General features: G+C 38.1%; 2 protein-coding genes across 2 annotated transcripts in view; both read left to right on the forward strand.

The window, feature by feature from the left end:
- Window positions 1–2,821, forward strand: part of agr2 (anterior gradient 2) — a 12,500-nt gene extending 9,679 nt beyond the window's left edge. The window contains exons 2-8 of the mRNA XM_015019910.1: window positions 109–226; window positions 333–396; window positions 472–524; window positions 609–685; window positions 979–1,042; window positions 2,387–2,470; window positions 2,554–2,821. Coding sequence (XP_014875396.1) covers window positions 109–226; window positions 333–396; window positions 472–524; window positions 609–685; window positions 979–1,042; window positions 2,387–2,470; window positions 2,554–2,603 — 510 coding nt within the window. The 3' untranslated portion in view covers window positions 2,604–2,821. The remainder of the gene's footprint in view (window positions 1–108; window positions 227–332; window positions 397–471; window positions 525–608; window positions 686–978; window positions 1,043–2,386; window positions 2,471–2,553) is intronic.
- Window positions 2,822–4,405: 1,584 nt separating this feature from the next.
- On the forward strand, window positions 4,406–18,904 carry LOC106938080 (death-associated protein kinase 2). The gene is made up of 12 exons (XM_015019911.1): window positions 4,406–4,530; window positions 4,603–4,846; window positions 7,635–7,730; window positions 11,158–11,379; window positions 11,453–11,591; window positions 11,672–11,801; window positions 13,596–13,644; window positions 13,836–13,862; window positions 16,157–16,309; window positions 17,328–17,373; window positions 17,476–17,565; window positions 18,698–18,904. Exons 3-12 carry the CDS (start codon window positions 7,669–7,671, stop codon window positions 18,812–18,814), a joined length of 1,035 nt encoding a protein of 344 aa, XP_014875397.1. The 5' UTR covers window positions 4,406–4,530; window positions 4,603–4,846; window positions 7,635–7,668; the 3' UTR covers window positions 18,815–18,904.
- Window positions 18,905–19,548: the final 644 nt, after the last annotated feature.

Consider the following 19,548-nt stretch of genomic DNA (forward strand, 5'->3'; position numbering starts at 1 on the left):
ATGGTTATATAAATCTACAGATGTTTTTTGTTTTTTTAATATGTGATTTTTCAAAATTTGTGGTTTATTTTCATGTATTCTTTGTATTGACTCTTATTTTTAACGTAGTCATCAAGGATGGTGAAGGCTGTGCTTTCTGCTGTTTTGGTGTTGGCGATCATTTCCTCCACCATTGCCAAATACATCCCGAAGACTGGCAAGAGGATCCCACAGACTCTGTCGAGAGGTCTGTAGCAACCAGCAGAGATTACATGACTAAATTAATATGGATGGTGACAGATGCTGGGACCAACTAGATTCTTACAACTTTTGATATTGTTACACATTTCCAGGATGGGGTGACCAGCTGATCTGGGCTCAGACATATGAGGAGGCTCTCTACTGGTCAAGGTCAAGGTAAGAAACAGTTGAAATGTGGACGACCACAGAGCTTCTCGAATAGAGCAGTAAATGAAATGTGCTGCTTTACAGGAACAAGCCTCTGATGGTCATATTTCACCTTGAGGACTGTCCACACAGCCAAGGTAAGGCTCTGGGTTGTTAGTGGTTGGGAAACATGTTGGTCATGTGTGCCTTCACCTCTGCTTCTGTTCCATGTCCTGCTGCAGCACTGAAGAAAGTTTTCTCTGAAAACAATGAGATCCAGAAAACTCTTGATGAGGATTTCATCGTTCTCAATCTCATGGTAGGTTGCACAGTTTATCAAGTCAGGTTTCCCTGGAAACCAGTGAGCTCTTAAATTTGCATAATGGCTCATTCTTCATACTTCACACTAAGGTGCAGTCTTCAACAACAACCCATTCAGTTATCATTCAGTTTTCTGACAGATTTTGTTAGTCTTTCTCAAATTTTCATTTATGTTTTTTGAAGTATCACATATATACATAGCCAGAAGTGTTTAAGCTGAACAGATGCTGATGTTCAGACAAACAGCTGTAGTCCTGAAAGACTCAAACATGCCGTTTTTCTTCCCTCCAGTATGAAACCACAGACAAGCATCTGTCCCCTGATGGACAATATGTTCCACGGATCCTTTTTGTTGGTAAGTGCTTTGCGTCTGGATTTTCTTTTTTTACATAATTAACAGATTTAATTCTGTAGACTAAAGGCCAAACCTTTATGTATTTGTTGCCAATATGATTCTCTAAAGATTTATATGGTTTAATAATACATGTTGTGTTTCCATGTGGGAACTGTTTAATTTAAGGGAAGGATAAACAAGAATGATTATAAGCAGTGTTTCCTTTGCTTGACTAAACCATAATTTAACTTTGAAGAAGTTAAAGGTGGAGGAACAATAGCCATTTCACCAGTTTGCACACAATCAGCAAACTGGGAATCTCTGTGGAAACCTTTCTCTGTAGAACCTTTCTACAGAGAAAGGTTTCCTTTCTACAGAGAAAGGTTTCCACAGAGATCCAAAAGGTTTCCACCTTTCTACAGAGAAAGGTGAAAACCTTTCTTTCTACAGAGAAACCTTTGCAGTGGTTTAAAAGTTTAAAACATTTTAATTTGTTACCTTCTTGGTAGAATTATGAGGCCAAAGTCTTTCTATTATATACAATGGTATCAATCAATCAATCAATCAATCAATCAATCAATCAATCAATCAATCAATCAATCAATCAATCAAAATTTATTTGTATAGCACAATTCAGCAGCAAGGCATTTCAAAGTGCTTTTCATCATTAAAAACAAAAACAGTCATGTGACATTGAATAAACAATAAAATAAAATAAAAATAAAATAAAAATAAAAAAAACATTAAAACCCGCACCCCTTTTCTGACTATATTTTGATCTGTCAGGACTTAAACTTGTCCTGACTACAAGTTTAAGGGAGAGAAGGAGAAAATATCTGCTTTGCTGTAAACTCACCACCATCATTCACTAATGATAAAATTATCTGTTCACGTATACAAACTAGTTATGTTGCAGATATCAGAAACAAGCATACTATATATGAAACATTTATGTATTTTCTTATTTATGCAGAGTACTCATGCACATCTCATCATTTACCTTCTCAGTGTTTGTTAACTTCCCGGGGATAAAACTGCAGCCAACTGGTTTAAAGGCAGATACTCTGCTTTACTTCATACCAAAATAAAAGTTATACTGTAAAATTCACATTCAGCAAAGTATCTGTTTTTTCCATTCAGTGTTTTTTGTTAGTACACAGAAAGATGTTCATTTTCCAAATCCCAAACCATATACTTACAGGCAGAGGCAATTAATAAAGTTTGTCACCAAACTGCCTTTTGAATAAGTGACAAATCATTTTCTTGTTCCTACACATAATACAGGATGGTTATCAGACATCTCTTCAAAGTAGATGCTCACAGATCTTGACTAGTTGCACTTATCCAGGGCTCGTCTCTTCACAGACCCCTCCATGACAGTGAGGGCTGACATCAATGGACGCTACTCTAACCGCATGTACGCCTATGAAACGGGTGACATCAGCCTCTGTAAGTGCTGCACATGTGTGTTCTGCAGGCTGTGTGTATTCAGCTGAAATGCACAAAATCATTGCTTCTTGTTTCTCCCTCAGTGATAAGCAACATGCAAACAGCTAAGAAGCTCCTGAAGGCTGAACTGTGAGGACCCGGACTCCACCCAGTCTGTCACCACTGATCAGATAAAACTCTGTTTACCACTAACCTTTATGATTTTCATCCTAAATAAAATGTACTGATTCTTACAATTTGTGAAGCTAATCGTCTGGACATATATTTGATTTATGTTGATCAAATATACTGTAATATGAATTAATTATTTTGTTTGTCAATACAACACATTAAAACAAAAAATGTGTCTTATTTGTTTTGCTTCAACAGTGTTCCTGGTGTCCTTAGAGAGCTCTTTGGTCTCCCTCTGGTGGGATTACATGAATTACAAGGGTCTCCCTTAAATAGTTTCAACCTTTACAACATGTAAACATAATTTCGTCATATAAGCCCTAACATACAAAAGGTTTGAACAACTTGTCATAATGTATCAAGCATATTTCTATGTTTCCATTAGACTTTTATTTAATATGATCTGAATTTGTAAATTGCTCCCAGGTAAATCCTGACTTTCTCTTGTACAGGAGCATTAGATCCTGCATATCCTCTCTTGTTAGAATATCTATCACAGACAGACAGACAGACAGACAGACAGATAGATAGATAGATAGATAGATAGATAGATAGATCAACCATTGAGCAATCAGTTTTCTGAAATAGATTGAAGATGCATCTCATGAACCATTAGTTGGCAAGAAAATGGTCAATACAGCCAGAGCTCAACACGATCTTACACTTCTTACAATGGAAGGACGACGATTTAGTCGAGGTCAACAGCCAGAGAGAGGAAGAGGAAGAGGAGTGAGGCTGTGATAGAGGGGTAAAGAGGTGAAACAGAAGAAGAGTCAGAAGAGGCTGAGGACATCTGCCAGTTTCCATCAGTAGAACATCAGGATTTGGTTTATGACCCATAACAGGACTGTGATGGACTTCCTCTCATTCTGCTCCTCGCTCTTCAACCTTATTGAAGAATTTTTCTCAGCATGGAGAAGGAAAGTATAGGCACTGTAATTCTTACAGCACTGAATGTTCAGGAAACTGTCTCATGTCCCTATTTCTATTTCTATTTTTTATTTGTGCTCTGTAGTGCTATCTTTTTATTTTTGACATGGTCTGTCATCAACTTACAGTAAAATTATAAATGTGAATCTTCGCTCCGGCTCGGGACCAGCACCGATCTCCCACAATTACAACTCATACTTGTCATCAAAATAAGTAATGTTTTATCATCCCTCAAAACTACACCAAGACTATACTGTCACACTGAAAACATGACTAACCAATTTGACTGCCTCGCCCACACGTAATGAAACAAGGACTTCTCATTCAGAGGTTCACAGATACAGTTAAGTAGGATTTAATAGACTGATGTTTGTACAAGTTGTTTTGAGACACGCTCACTGTTTAGCAGAATGATTTGAGAAATGCAACAAGGCAAGGCGACTGAGAAAAACTGAATGTTGTGCATTTCAACTTTGTTTAATTTTATAAACATTAACTGTTCTTTTGACTTTTCACTGTTTCTCTGTAGTTTGTTTAGATTTATTTATGATATTTTTGTATAGGGGCAGAAGCTGCTGGACTGATGCTAACCACTAACTTCATTTTCTCTCTTGTTAGAATATCTATAACAGATAGATAGATAGATAGATAGATAGATAGATAGATAGATAGATAGATAGATAGATAGATAGATAGATAGATAGATAGATAGATAGATAGATAGATAGCAAAGTGGAGTGTTGCGAAACCTTACAAAGACTGAGTGTTGTCCTTCAGGCGGAGGCGGGGTGCGGGTTGTGACACGGGGAGGACTAACAGATTTTTAGCAGTAGGGACTTTTCTTGAACGCAAGTATTTGCTCATATTTTTATCCACTGAATGAATTGATAGGTAGATTTTTTTTTAACTCTCTGTGTGAGATTCTGTTTATGTAAGAAACGAGGAATTTATATTTGAAGGTAACATAAACATGTCACTAAAGGAAAACTTATGTAGACGGTTTTCTCTAACAGGATTTTCTGGATCCGCAGCCCTTTACTACCAACTGGTGGAGCTAATGCAGCAGCGCGTCGTTTATGAAGAGCCACTAAAGCCGAAAAGAAGAGTGGCGTTTTCCGCATTCCTCCTGCACCCTGCAGTCAGCTCGCAGCTCCGCTCCGGTTCGGGACCAGCACCAAGCACCGCCGCGCCGCTGGGTGGGAACTTCCCATCATACATGGGATCGTAGTCCTTTCAGCGGAACATTGGAGCAGGAACAAACCGGGGGCTGAGACTGTGAGTACTATTATTATCAATATTCATTTGTTTTATTCATCATACATTTAGTTCCTGCGATGTTGCCCACGGCCTGTTTTAAACGGAGGAACAAAACTGCTCCTATTTCTCACATTAATGTTCTGACATTCCACGGCGGGTGGGGTGGGAAAACACTCAGAGGGTTTGAACTGGGGACGGAGGCACCCAGTTGAGTTAAAAAAAACAAAACATTATGACTACTCTTTTAATAAACATTTAAGGGTAAATTGGTTGCCATCCAAGTTGTATGTGTTTTATTGAGCAATCAATTTTTTGACCATTAAGATAATTTACTGTAGAAAATAGTTATGGTTCTGACTTCCATTTGTTTGGACCTGGGTCCACTGGGTCCAGTTGGCCTGCAACTTTTTTCGTGATCAGCTGGACTTTATTGGGGGGATTCCAAGTTCCAGGACACAATGGCAAGTTTTGTCCTAGTTATAGAATATGACTTGTTCTCATTTCTTATTGAATAAGTGTTTTTGAAAAATGTTGCCTTAAAAAACTTCCACATGGTACAAAGGCAGCTGGCTTTTTTATAATACAGAAAACTGACAAAAATTAAAAACTCCACATTACTGGACAGTTGTTTGTACAGCTGAAAATAATGGAGGTGTTTATATTGTCCTGTACTTCAAATTATAGAACAAATATAATTTTTAGGCCCCTGACTTGAAATCAAAAACACAACTGTTGAAGTACAAATTTTAAAGGACAATAATAAATTATCATAAATTCTGTGTGACTGAACCATCCCTTACCTCACTCAGATCATTAGGGAAAAAGGGAAATACAGCTCAGTGTTTGCTGACCTAACTCACCTAATGAGGAAGTACTTTCTTACTGCAATTCCTTTTTTGGCATGACTTTCTTTGTATTTTTCGAAAGCTATAGACACGGGCACGAATCTTCATGCGCTTGGTTCATGAAACAATTAGAAGTCCATTATTTAAACAACAAAAATGACAACTAAATCCTAGTTGGTATTCTGCCGTTCCTCAGCTTCATGGTTGTACAGTTCATTACAATTTGCACCACTAGTGCCTCTTACTGCCTGCTCTTGTGCAGAGGATATAAATTAGCTAAGACAGAACTGGCTTTCCTCACTGACTCTTTCTGTCCCTCTTGGTGTTACCACACCCCCAGCAAACTGCAGCATAAAACACTTGAGATGCCACTACAGTGTCAGATGTTTTTAACAGTTTCTTGAACACACTGAGACCCGAGTCTCTTCAGAAGATGGAGGCTCTTCCTGTACTTCCTGTACAAAGATTTTGTGCTGGAGGACCTGTCCAGTTTTTTGTTGAGGTACTGAAGCTCCACCACAATGTCAGTGTCCAAACCCTGGATGTTCACTGGGGGTGTCTACAGACTTCTTATCAGAGAGTCATTCATTGCCACTAAAACAACATATTAAATAATCTGATATTGTTATTAGGTCATATGAAACATGACCTCGCCCTAAATCCCAGAAATGTATTTCCTGGATGATATGTTGAAATATTTTTGGATTTTTTAAAAATGCAAATAAATACAAAAAAAAAGTGTTTAATTAAAAATAGACTCTAGTTGATGTCATGTTTGCATGTTATATGAATTTATTAAATGAGAGAAAACAGCCACTTCCATGTTATTATTCAACTGCACAAATATTTCAATTCAAAATGAGTGCAACAAATACAATTTTCTTTTTTACTATCTACATTTAACATACAGTACTAGCAACTGTACAAATATTTCAACACAGGAAGTGCAGAAAATATTGTTTTCCCCATTCTACATATGACATTAGTACAGCATTGCAGTTTCATAGCTTTCATGAGCTCCTCTCCTGGGGTTTCCTCCTCAGACTCTCCAACTTGCTCCTCCTTTAAAGCCTCCATTACTGTGTCTTCATTATATACCTCTTCTTGGGTTTCTGATACGGTCTCTGTACTTTGCTCCCCCAACTGTTGATCCACCATTGCTACCTGGCCTTCAACTGCACTTCTCTAACATGTCGACATGTAGGGAGTTGGTTGAGTGAACAAAATCTTGCCTAAGATCAGTAGCACACTGCTGGTGGATGCTTAGTGTACTACGGAGCAGAAAGCTCATCAGCTGTCGCAGGGCAATACAGAGACAGACAGGACAAACAACCATGCACACACACACACACACTTAGGGACAATTTAGAGAAGCTGAAGTACCCAGAGAGAACCCATGCATGCACAGGGAGAACATGCAGAAAGGCACTGGGCTGGGAATTGAACCCAGAACCTTCTTGCTGCAAGGTAACAGCTCTACCAACTGCGCCACTGTGCAGCCCCCATCTGCATTTGAAACATTATGAATTAAACATTAATAAACATTCCGATGTGTAACGATGGCACTTGACAAATTGTAATCCTTTTGTCCTCTATGACTTTGTATTTTTGTGTTTTTATGGTGTAAAGCACTTTGTTGTTTCTTGTTGCTGAAATGTGCTGGACAAATAAACCTGACTTGACTTGGTGGGCCAGTCTGTCAGTCAAACATCTCTCACAGCAGAGAAGAAGAGGACACTGGTTGATTTTTAGACTTTTTTTAAAGATCGGTGGATAAGATCGGCATCAAATGTCAATGATCTTCCAAAATTAATTAAATTGGGGCTGAGGCTGGCTGATTTATAGGTCATGGCGTAAATTGTGGAGTTGACACTGTACAGTGCATGATTTAGTGAACAACATAATATTTTGTGTAACATGGATCACTACAAATCTAAAATGGACTATTTTACTTTCTGCAGTGGACAAAGAAGATCCATGTGAAAGCAAATCAACATGGCCCTGTTCAAGCCTGAGAATGTGGAAGACTTCTATGAGATTGAGGAAGTTTTGGGGAGGTAATGTTATACACACTGTGTGTGTTTTAATGTTTGGGAGATTTGCTGACAAGCAATCAGTATGTATCAATGTGCATCAAGTATTAGGAACAATCTGGACCTTTAGAGATTGGTTTAAAGCAGTGGTTCCCAAACTTTTTCTCCTGGGCCTCCCCTATGGATTACAAATAGCTGTCTAGCTGAACGATGTGTGTGTGTGTGTGTGTGTGCGTGCGTGCGTGCGTGTGTGGGGGGGGGAGGGAAGAGGATTCTTAGAGACTCCCTGTCTCTAACTTTTTGGGGGGCAAAATGAATGTCCTGGCTAGCTGGACATAGACAACAACATCGGTAGCCTACAGGCTACTTGTTAAGCTTAAGGTACTGTATTGATATTAGCTAGCTAGTCATCCTTTAGCTAACTTTACCTTCATCCAACAGCTTCACTCAACTCAGTCGGTTAGTTTGGGGGAAAACTGTGAAAAGTTCTTTGCGTTTTGCTGGTTTGCTGCCATGATTCTAACAACACCTGCGTAGCTCTGCACAGCAGCAGCAGGTCTCCTTTGCTGCCGCACGGCGTAAACCCAGCGCAAGCGTTGTAGCGCTCATGTTGCGTTTAAACACGGCTCGGAAAAACAGGTTACGACACGTTAACAACGGATTAAACAGTCTTAACTGCTGTTAAAAGTGACAGAGGACACAGTTTGGGAACCTCTGGTTTAAAGAATGAAATGAACTGGCTGGTGCAATTTAGTGGTAAATTGCCTTTCTTGCAATGTCGTGTGTTTGAGCAGAAATTCAATATAAATGTGCAGAAAAAAGGAGTAAACTTGAGTTTGATTTGACTCTGAAAGCACTACAGTTACAAAATCTAAAATAAACTCACATCTCACTTCTGTAATTCTTCAGGAGTTCTGGCTCATGCTAACTTAGTATTTCTATGGTTTTGATTCTTATCAAAACCATAGAATCAAGTTACAAACCAGGTTACAAACCAAGCTCTGTTAGCTTGGTTTGTTGCTCACTCACAAAAACCAGCAGCTGCTTAAACAGAGAAGAAACCTAATAGATTAAACTCTTAGACACTGTAGGACAAACAAATCTGGCCTTAGTCATATTTACACTCATATTGACTGGATGGAGCCACACAAGGCAGACTGACAGGTTTCTAAGTGCTGCCAAGGGATGAACCCACTGGCCATTGCTACTGCCAACAGCTGATCTATGAACTTCCCAAAGAGAGTCTGCGTTGGTGCCCAGGTAGTTTGGTCCACTTTTTTCAAGGAAATGACCCAACCTACTTCAAATTTAAAAGGGCAGATTTCCACTCTACTTGTTAAAAATGTTCTCATCAATGTTCAAATAGGACAATTAAGGCTCATGGCAGGCCATCTGAGGAGATCTTATTGAGTGTTTTTAGTCAGGGCAGTCCTGGTGCTTGATGGCCAGGACTGGAGTTCCCACTCCTGTTCTAGATGTATGCTTTAGTCTATTACCAAGTTGAAGGACCCATTGACCTGTTAACAAAACTGAGCTTTCTGACACTTGACTGTATGTTTCATTTGAGATTGTTTTGATTGTCTAAACCAGTGGTTCCCAAACTTTTTCTTCTGCGCCCCCCCAGTGGTTTCCAAACATTTTCTGTGCCCCCCCCTATGGATTACAAATGGCTGTCTGGTTGAAAAGACGGGGGGAGGGGGGTATCGACTTTTTTGGGGGCAAAATGAATGTACGTAGCTGAAAATAGACGCCAACATCGGTAGCCTACAAGGTACTTGTTAAGCTTAAGGTTCTGTATTGATGTTAGCTAGTCATCTTTTAGCTAACATTACCTGCATCCAACAGCTTTACTCAACTCAGTCGGTTAGTTTGGAGGGAAAAACTGTGAAAAGTTCTTTGCGTTTTGCTGGTTTGCTGCCGTGATTCTAACACAAACCTACGTAGCTCCGCACAGCAGCAGTAGGTCTCCTTCACAGGTGGAAACCTAGTGCGAGCGTCGTAGCGCTCATGTTGCGTTTAAAGGCGGCTCGGAAAAACAGTTTACAACATGTTAACAACGGATTAAACAGTTTTAACTGCTGATAAGTGACAGAGGACACAAATATGGGAGGTGTGGAAGCCTCTACTGTATCAAATTGACATAGGAATAGCAGAGAGTTGCCCATTCTAAGGTAAAAACCCAGCGCATACAGTGTTCATGTTTTGTTTTTGTTTTTCATCTAGACGGCTTCCCGCGCCCCCCCCCCCCTGCAATGACATGGGGCCCCCCCTAGGGGGCGCGCCCCACAGTTTGGGAACCTCTGGTCTAAACAATCCAAACAATTGTTTTGTTTTGTTCCAGGAAATGATTGCTTCCTGGAGCTAGACTCCTTTTTCCTTCTATATACAACTTGCTAAAAGCTTCAGTTTTATCTCAAAGGACATTATCCTAGAAACTGGAGCATGTCAGCATTCATCTTTGGTCTGTTAAAGTCTGGTCTTTCTGTGTTTTTCAGTCAAAATTTAATCCATTCTTGGTATTCTTCCACAAAGCCCAGAATGGAAAGGTGTTAGGGTTAGGAGTAGGGTAGGGTAATGGTATGGGTAGGGTTGAACAGTTACATTTCCCCTTTTGTTAAGATACCAAAAGTTTGGGTATAGTTCCATGAACCTTAAACTCATAAATAATGTGGTAACAGGAACAAGTAGCTGGTTTTGTGGCATTTATAAAGACATGAATTTATCATACTGAAAAATTATTTTTATATATATATATATATATATATATATATATATATATATATATATATATATTTTTTTTTTTTTAATTACTGGAATAATCCAGTAATTATGCAATAACAATTTTTTAATGAGATTGGTGGTCTACTTGATAAATGAGCACCACCAATCTCTTAATTAATTTATAACTCTAAAATCAATTGTTTACCTTCCCAGGTAAACCATTTTCATCATCATATATTTCAGAAGACCAGAAATTTTCTTTGTTTCTCAGTCCTTTAAATTATTGTCCAATCACAGATAATTTATGTGTCTGCCTTTATAGGTTTATACCAGTCCTTATCCTACTTTACTGTACATAGAAGATCTGGACTCTTGTCTATTGAGAAATGATTGCTTCCTGGAGGAAAGGAATCTGTTGAAGTTTGAAAGTTTACCCAATCACCAACGTTTGGGAGTGACGTATGTAATGTAAAATGTTTATTGGGTTTTGGGTGAAGTATGGGAGAACTTTAGCATCCTGCTGCAGTTCAGCCACATTCATATTCAGTTGATCACTGCAGGTATAACATCAGCAGGTACATTTAAAATACAATACAACATAATATGAGCTAAGTGATTTTCTTTCACAGCACAATAGATTGTATTAGAACTGTCAAAGCTGCCTTGAATCCATAACCTGTAGATAGGGTCTTTATGATTGTATTGTTAAATGTATTCTTGGCCCATTTAGTGGGCACTTTGGTCAGGTTCGAAAAGTCTGTGAGAGGACATCAAGGACTCACTGGGCTGGCAAGTTCCTAAAGATTCGAAAAACGGCCTGCAGCCGTCTGGGTCTGGACAGGACCAGCGTGGAGCGAGAGGTGGAGATACTACAGATATTACACCACCCAAATATTGTGGCCCTCAAAGACGTCTTTGAGAGTCGATCAGAGGTGGTGCTCATCCTGGAGCTGTAAGTGTTTTTCTGTAATTTGTTTAAAAGTTTAATATATACATTGTAACAGTCTTCTGTTTAATATTTTAAGTGTTAGTGGAGGAGAGTTGTTTGACTTCATTGCTGAGAAGGAGAACCTATTGGAATGTGAGGCCATTGAGTTTCTAAAGCAAATCCTGGAAGGACTGAAGTTCATGCACAAGAACAACATTGTCCATTTCGACTTAAAGGTAACATCAACATGGCATTTTGAAAAACCACTTTTCACTACAATGTCAAATAACAAAAATGTGTTCTACTCCAAATTTAGCCTGAAAACATCATGTTGTCGGACAAAGGTTCCCCGCACCCCAACATTAAGCTCATTGACTTTGGCTTGGCTCACCGTTTTTGCCAAGGAGAGGAGTACAGAAGCACAAGTGGCACTCCCCAGTACATTGGTAAGGACAATAAAAAAATATTTTATGCAATGATGATTACATGATGGTGGTAATGGTGGGAGGAGTTCAGCTCTTTTCAATTTCTACTCTGTCGACCTCTAGCATTGTGTCCTTTGGTAAGACACATTATCCACCTTGCCTACTGGTGGTGGTCAGAGGGCCCAACAGGTAGTGCCGGTGCATGGCAACCTCGCCTCTTTCAGACTGCCTCTAGGAACACCTTCTAAATCGTCCAGTTTGAGTGAGAAGCAAACTTTAGAGCTGTAGCCGTGACAGCAAGCTAGACGACCAATCAGCAGTGTGATTGGTGCGCTCTCAGCTTCATACCTTGGTCTATGCATCAACTATAAACCCTCTGTCAGGAATGATTCTGCTCTGCTGATGAAATGCTGAACGCAGGAGAGACGCATGCAGTCTGGGCGGCCCGGCAGGCTTTTAATACTCTGGGGGAACCCTGCTTTGGGTTTGATCAGAGGCCCCACAACAGCTGTGCCTACAGTGTAGCTTACCATCATGAGCATGTGAATGGATGGATGACTGAATGTAGTGTGAAGTATCTCTGGACTAAATGAAGCGCTATACAAGTACAAGTATAGTCTGCAAATAGCACACCAATTGTATCACTGGTTTAGCTATTTTTATGGAAGACTTGAAGTATTGCTTTTGGCCCAGTATTTGATTTCTGAAATTATTTTTTGTTTCCTACTAATTGTTTTAGACTTTAATTTATTCCATTATGTTTAATAACATCAGTCGGGGATATTATGTAAAATTGTAAAAATTGTAACCGTATTAAATAAAAGCACAGAAAATCCACATCCAGTCACATGAAACAATTAATTACATTTAATCACATTTATTCCCTTAATTTGATCACATAAACCCATTTTACTTCAGCTCTATTTAGAACAGTAAAACTCAATTTGAAGACTAATTTATTACAGTTGGAATTAATCCAGTTGTTTTTCAGCCCCAAGCTTCTGACTGAGCTTCACAGCATCAGTTTTTTATTACTTTTTCTTTTCTTGTTTTTGCTTTAGAAAACAGCATGCAGCAGTATTTCTAGACATACACACTGAAAAAAAGAAGAAACCACACATTTAAGTGCTTGTATAACATGTACAAGCTGCAACTTGCAAGGGAGCACAGAGCACTCTGCACTGGAGCAGCAGGAAAACCAGATAACTATCATACTAATATACAGGGGTGCAACTACACATTATTCAGGTGGATGCGAAAACATAAATTGGCGCCCCTCATCCCCCTCTCCCCCGAAGGAAGGTTGAAGGAGCATGGAAAACATACGCTCGCTCCTTCCCCCCTCCTCCCACGAAGTTACGTGAAGGGTAAACTCGCTACATTTACCTCGTCTCGTGCGCGAGGTGAAGGAGTATAAGGCGCGCTGAAGTGTATGGGAAAACATCATCGGCGCGCTGCCCCCTCCAGACGGGGTTTTGACGCCCCCTCTGGTGCTGCGCCCCTATGCGTTGCATGGGCCTGCATACCCCCTTTTTGCGCCACTGCTAATAGATTGAGAAAATAAAGCATGGAATAGGGTGGATCTTTATTGTCCACCAGAGTGGACCATTAATCTTACCACCAGGCTACAATAAATTACAAGAAAGAAGAAACAAGCACAACAAAAGAAGAATCAAATAAGTCTATCATAATTAAAACTCTCCACAAAAGGTTTCGTGAACACATGAGGTCTTTCAGTCTTCTTGATGCAATAAATATTTGTTTTGCAGACTTTATTGTTCACCATTTTAACTGAGATTTCTGTTTATGTTTTAGCGCCTGAGATGATCAGCAACGAGCCTCTCAGCACAGCAGCAGACATGTGGTAAGAATTTAACACTGAATGACCTTTTAAACATGATCAGACCAGACCTTCTGCTTGTGTAAACCTGGATCTTTGTTACATTTGAAATACAGTTTTGAAAAGGTTTAGCCAAACTGCTTTACTACTACTATTGCTGTGAAGTAACTGAACTCCAAACCATTGACTGCATGTTGTGTTTCTCTTCTTTTTAGGAGCATTGGAGTAATTACCTATATACTGTGAGTTGATATTTTATTGGCTCACTTGCTACTTGTATTCCATCCTCTTTTCATGGCACAGGGCACACTGTGAGAACTTACTTCAATCTGATCAGAGATTATGCTGTTGTCTGTTGATGTCTCCATATCATTAGATTGAATTTTAATTCCTGGCTTATATAGGGCTTGGTCTTTATTTTTTTAAAGACCTCAGTGGCACTTGGCCTTTACTCAATAGTAGCTGGACAGTAGAAAATGCATAAGGCAGAGGTGTTCGAACCTTTTCCAACAAGGGCCACAAGTGTGAAGTTAAAAAGTCGTGGGTTACAAAAACTTTATCTTGTTTTGAAAAAAAAAAAAAAAAAAATCTATTCCATTGTAAAAACACACACACGTTATTAATGAAACGTATTAACCTGATTTCTATATATAAATAATCTGCATTTTACATGTTAATTGTATTGAAAGCTATATGATATGAGTCTCTAACTTTGTGTAGTTTAACTGGTTGTATCCAGTTCTACTTTTGAGAAGGGGGGTATCAAATTAAAATCAAAATAAAAAAAATAATAAAATGAATAGTTTGTTAAATCAAGTCAAAAGAAAAAATGAATACATTTACACAATATTCTGCAAATATTCTTAGTAAATAGTCAGACATTTCTGTAATATTTGAAGGTGTACTTGAAGGTGTTTCAAAGATTTTTTTTGTTTTTTTTTTCAGCATTTCTGGGTGGTCATCAGTACTTGAAATAGGAAACAGGAAAAAAATCCAGAATAGTGAGACCTGACAGATTCATCAAATTTAGGTGATCATCAGTTTGCTAGGGTTTTAGCCAGTAGCACATCAGGGCTGAAATATGTTCTTTTTGTCAAATGGTTATCTTTTGTGTTTTTAAAGAAATTGGTCACACACATGTAGTAGCTGTATGGATTCAGGTGTTCACAGATACACTTTCTTGGGTTATAGCTTCCATTAATTAGTACCACCGTGTGCTTTCCACTGACTTGGCTGTCATAAATGCATGTGGTGTTTGTCACTGCAGTTTCTTGACTCTCTGTTCTTTTTATCTTTTCTGCAGGCGTAGAAACAGATTTCTACGGTGTATTCTTGTATTTCCTCTATACTCTCTGTAGTTCTTCCTTTTCTCTATCTTTATCCTCCTCTTCACCTTTTAACTTTTTGCCCTATATCTTCCTTTCTTTTGATGTAACTGTAATGCTACAGTTGTGAAAGTAAATCTTTCTGGCTTCTCCTTTAAACATGTAAAAAAGGGAAAAGACATCAAAATGGGTCATTGATTATGACGGATTTATCTCTTTAGTTTAGGTGTGTCAGGCTGGGTTTGTCACGATGATTTATAGCTCAGAGTTAATTAAGGTTAACGAGTCCTTAAAATGGTCAAGTAATGAACCTAACAAGAGTAAAAAATTCTGAGGTGCAGTTGGCCCAAGTGGAGACATAAAAACAGCTGTCCCATGATTACAATAGCGGTACATAAAGCAAACAGAACAATAATGATATGCAACTGAGGCAACAGGAAGTGAGGTCAGGAAGTGGACAATGGAAGGATCTGATGAGGAAATTAAACTGACTGGCTTTTAACTGTTGGGGAAGGACCAAACTCTGAATCTGAGGGAAAGTGACTCATAAACACACCATCTGGTTTTAACAAATCAAATGGATCTGATGAATCTACAACAAGATATTTTGTGAACAGAACCATACTAAACGATAAAAGAGAATAACCTTAAAATAAAATGTAGAGCAATATACTAAGAAAGGAACACAAGAAAGAACTAACTCAGTGAGCTAATGGAACACCATTAGTCACAAAATAAACAACTTAGTAAAATGCAAATACCAGAATCAAAGTAATGAACAAAATATGAATCATGACAGAGTAAAAAAGCAACCAAAGTCTAAAGGATAACTCTGGTAAATCTTCACAATATCAGGGGTCTTTCTAAGGATTGTGTAGGATACAACAAGTGTATGTGCACCCAAAAGGCAAAAATGGCGTAGGCCAAAAAATGTTCAGGTTTATAAAACTATGTGTATGCACACCATCTCAGGTATCCTTTACTGGACATTAGACAAAATGATGAACCTTACTGACTCCGATCTTACGTTATTGACTTGTTTTTCTTCAGAAAGAAGTTGGTCGAATCTTTACTCTGAGATTCAAGTCCTGTAAATCACATCATGTGAACAAAGAAGATCCACTTAAATGAACAGGCAGAAACACTTTGAATGAATGAACTGGGATCTGCACACAATGTAGTCTCTCTAATCCTGTGCTTTCTCTCCTTAGATTGAGTGGTTTGTCTCCATTCCAAGGTGAGACTGATGAAGAGACTCTGAAGAACGTCATTGCAACCAATTATCAGTTTAATAAGCATTACTTCAGCATGACCAGCTCCATGGCCAAAGATTTCATCATGAAACTTTTGATAAAAACCCCCAAGTATGTAACATAGGTACAGTATCTGTCTTGTGCATGCATAGAACTTCATAGAAACTAAACTTTTAACAGTTTAGTAATGATGTAAATAATCTGGAACAGTAGTTTTAAATCCTTAATACAAATCAAATTCAAAGGTTCATTTAACTGTTCCCATTAGTTTGATGGATTCCATGTTTTGAATGATTTTAAATTGGACCTCATTCTACAACCACACAGTCTGTTCAAATTTTGTCATTCATTATTACTCCATATCAGCTTTTAGTTGGTTTTTGACCTTTATTTTTTAATGAATGTAATACATATACCTGCATTTGAGGATAACAATGGACAATGCACATGTAACCAGTTTATAAGCTATAATAATAGTAATAATAATAATAATAATAATAATGATGATAAGCAGTGTAAGTAGTATTGCTACACAAGTAGGGCAAAAAGAAGCACAAAGAAATTGTACCGTTTGAACTTCTTTGTTCTACTCATGGGATAAATAATGGGAGAAAAATATCAATAGAGTTCTTAACTGCATTCAAACAGAAACTGCTTTAAAACCACCAGCCTAAGACCTATAAAAAATTCTTTGACTTTCTTAAACACCATGTCTTTACCAAGAAGAGAGTTCAAATACTTAACATTTTTCTCGAAGCTCCAAATTGTGTTTCATTCCAATTATTTGAATGTTATTTTAATGATTAATCTGAGTCCTTCAGAGTGGACTGAAGGGCTCAGTCCACTCTGAAGGGCTGAGTGGACTCTGAGCTCTTCAGAGTTTACTCTGAAGAGCTCAGATTAATCATTAAAAGACAAAGTAAATGACATCAACACCCAGATGCTGTAGTTTCGGAAATCGTATATGAATATCAACCTACGTTGATATTCATATACTATATTTACTTGCTACATTAATTTCAGCACTTAAGAGCTGTAACACATTTTAATACAGCGGAGATCAGGGCAATTGTTGAAACACCTTTCACCTATCTATCTAATCATGATTTTGTGTTATTGTATGTTTCAGTGAAAGAATGACAGCTGAAGAATGTCTTGTACATCCATGGATAAAGGTTGCAGCAACTCTTTCTTTCTCAGATAGCATATTTACTGTATTAAAATAAGGACTTTGGGAGCTCCCAGTCATTGACATATCTGTTGTTAATCTGTTTTAGCCCATCACTCGCACACAGGCGGACAAAAGGAGCCGATCTTCAATCAATATGAGAAGCTTTAAGAAATTTAACGCCAAAAGGAAATGGAAGGTGTGTTTAAAGATGATGAAATGTTAAATCTTTAAAGATTTTTCCCCCAAATATTTTCTACAATAAAGTAAGGAGAATACAGCATAAGTAGGGGTAGCTCTACTCTCTACCTCAGCTTTTTAGCAGTCAGTATGACAGATAAACAGTACCTGCTAATCACCAAGTCTCTTTTTGAAATAATCATAGAACCAAAACTGGAACTGCTCCCAATGAACACTGAATTTTTTTTTTAAAGTTTCTACACTGTAAAGTATGCGAGGGAAGCAAAACTAAGACAGTTTTCTGGGTATTTATTTAAAGGTGTGGCTAACAACGAAAGGAAGGCACCGTTTGTTTCCGAGGCTAAGCTGAGCTACTACATTTCTACAGTGTGGTTATGGGTCATTGTGGTTTTACAGTGTTCAGTTAAGCAAAAGTTTCAGGCAGTAAGCAGGAGAACAGTGAAACGGTGACAGCTGAACAGTGTTTCCTTAGCACTGGTTGTTACTTACAATTTCATGTGGGAAACATCTGAGCAGCATTGTCTTTTGCACTTCTTAATTTCACCTCCTATCTGGAACTTTGTCTGATGCTCTACAGCCACCTTCTAAGACCGAAGTGGTTGGTGGACATTTTTTTGTATTAAGTTCTCCAGTTTTCCAAAATGGATGCCACCCAAGTCCTGCAATGAAGATTTTACACTTATGAAGGAACACAAGCAAAGTGAAATGAAGTCAGTATCAGTTGATAACACTCTTCTCTCCTTCAGACATTCTCTAACTACTCAAACTATTTATTAATGACAAACTAATAAAATGAAAACATGCATAATAATAAAAGGTTCATTGTCACACTTAATGCAAACCACGCAATCCTGGGTAAAACGGTTCAACCTAATTACAGAGAGTTGCTATTTTCACATAGTTCAGGCGTACTGGGGCAATAAGCATAGCATAACTAAAAATATTACCTTGCCACTGATTATCAAGCAATCGGACCACCTACCTAATGCTGAATAAGTTTCTGATTTGCAAACCAAACAGTTCTTTTTTTTTAGAATACTTTATATAATATAATGCAACTTATACAACTTACAATATGCTGTACATGATTTTCAAACAAGCTTTAAGTCTAAGTTCTATCCGTTCTTCAGATGTCTTACAACATGGTGTTGATGTGTAACCGGCTCGTCAGTCTGAGGCTACCATGTAAGAGCAACTCCAATCCAGATCCACTGCAGGTGAGAATTAAAACCTATTCTAAAGTTTGAGTCCACTGATCGGTCTGATAACAGCTTTGTTGACAATTTCTAAACTATAAACTGATCAAATTCCAGTGATGTGACATTAGCAAGTTGTCACAGGTTACTTCATTTCTTGTCCCTTTTTATTTTTGTTATGCAGTACAGTACATTTTTGTTACTGTTTTTGTTAGTTGACACACCTTGAAATCATAATATTTCAAGGTGTGTCAAAAATTTTGGAGGAAATGATTATTTAATCCCCTCTTGGTATTTGTAAATGTATTCAGTCAAAGAGAAAGAAAAAGCTTTTTATTTTATTAGAAACTACAATACAATGCTTCTGCTGATTTTTCTCATTTATACTGGTTTAATTTTAATTGAAAGGAACTGACCTTCAACTTAAAAAAAATCCAGAAAATGTATGATATAAAACTTAAATAACATTATGTTAAACTACAGTTACATCCCTTTCACTCAACCAGAATTTGGACTTTTATAGTGTGATTATGTTCCCATGTAGCACACAGACAGCTGTGATTTAAGCTCTGATATTTTCTTGACTCATGTTTGGATGATGAGAAACATTTGAGTGTGACTCAAAGTGAAGCCCTGAGGTGGACCTACAATGACTTGGGCTGGGTGACTTGAGTGGCCAATGGACAGACCCATGTAGTGTAAAACCATCTTCCTTCAGCATCATAATGAAGATTATGTGGTAACACTTTATTTGAAGGGGGTTGAACAAGACTGTCATGACACTG

The sequence above is a fragment of the Poecilia latipinna genome, unplaced genomic scaffold, assembly GCF_001443285.1.
Source record: "Poecilia latipinna isolate Pla-1442-1.1 unplaced genomic scaffold, P_latipinna-1.0 Scaffold2502, whole genome shotgun sequence".
Taxonomy (NCBI): domain Eukaryota; kingdom Metazoa; phylum Chordata; class Actinopteri; order Cyprinodontiformes; family Poeciliidae; genus Poecilia; species Poecilia latipinna.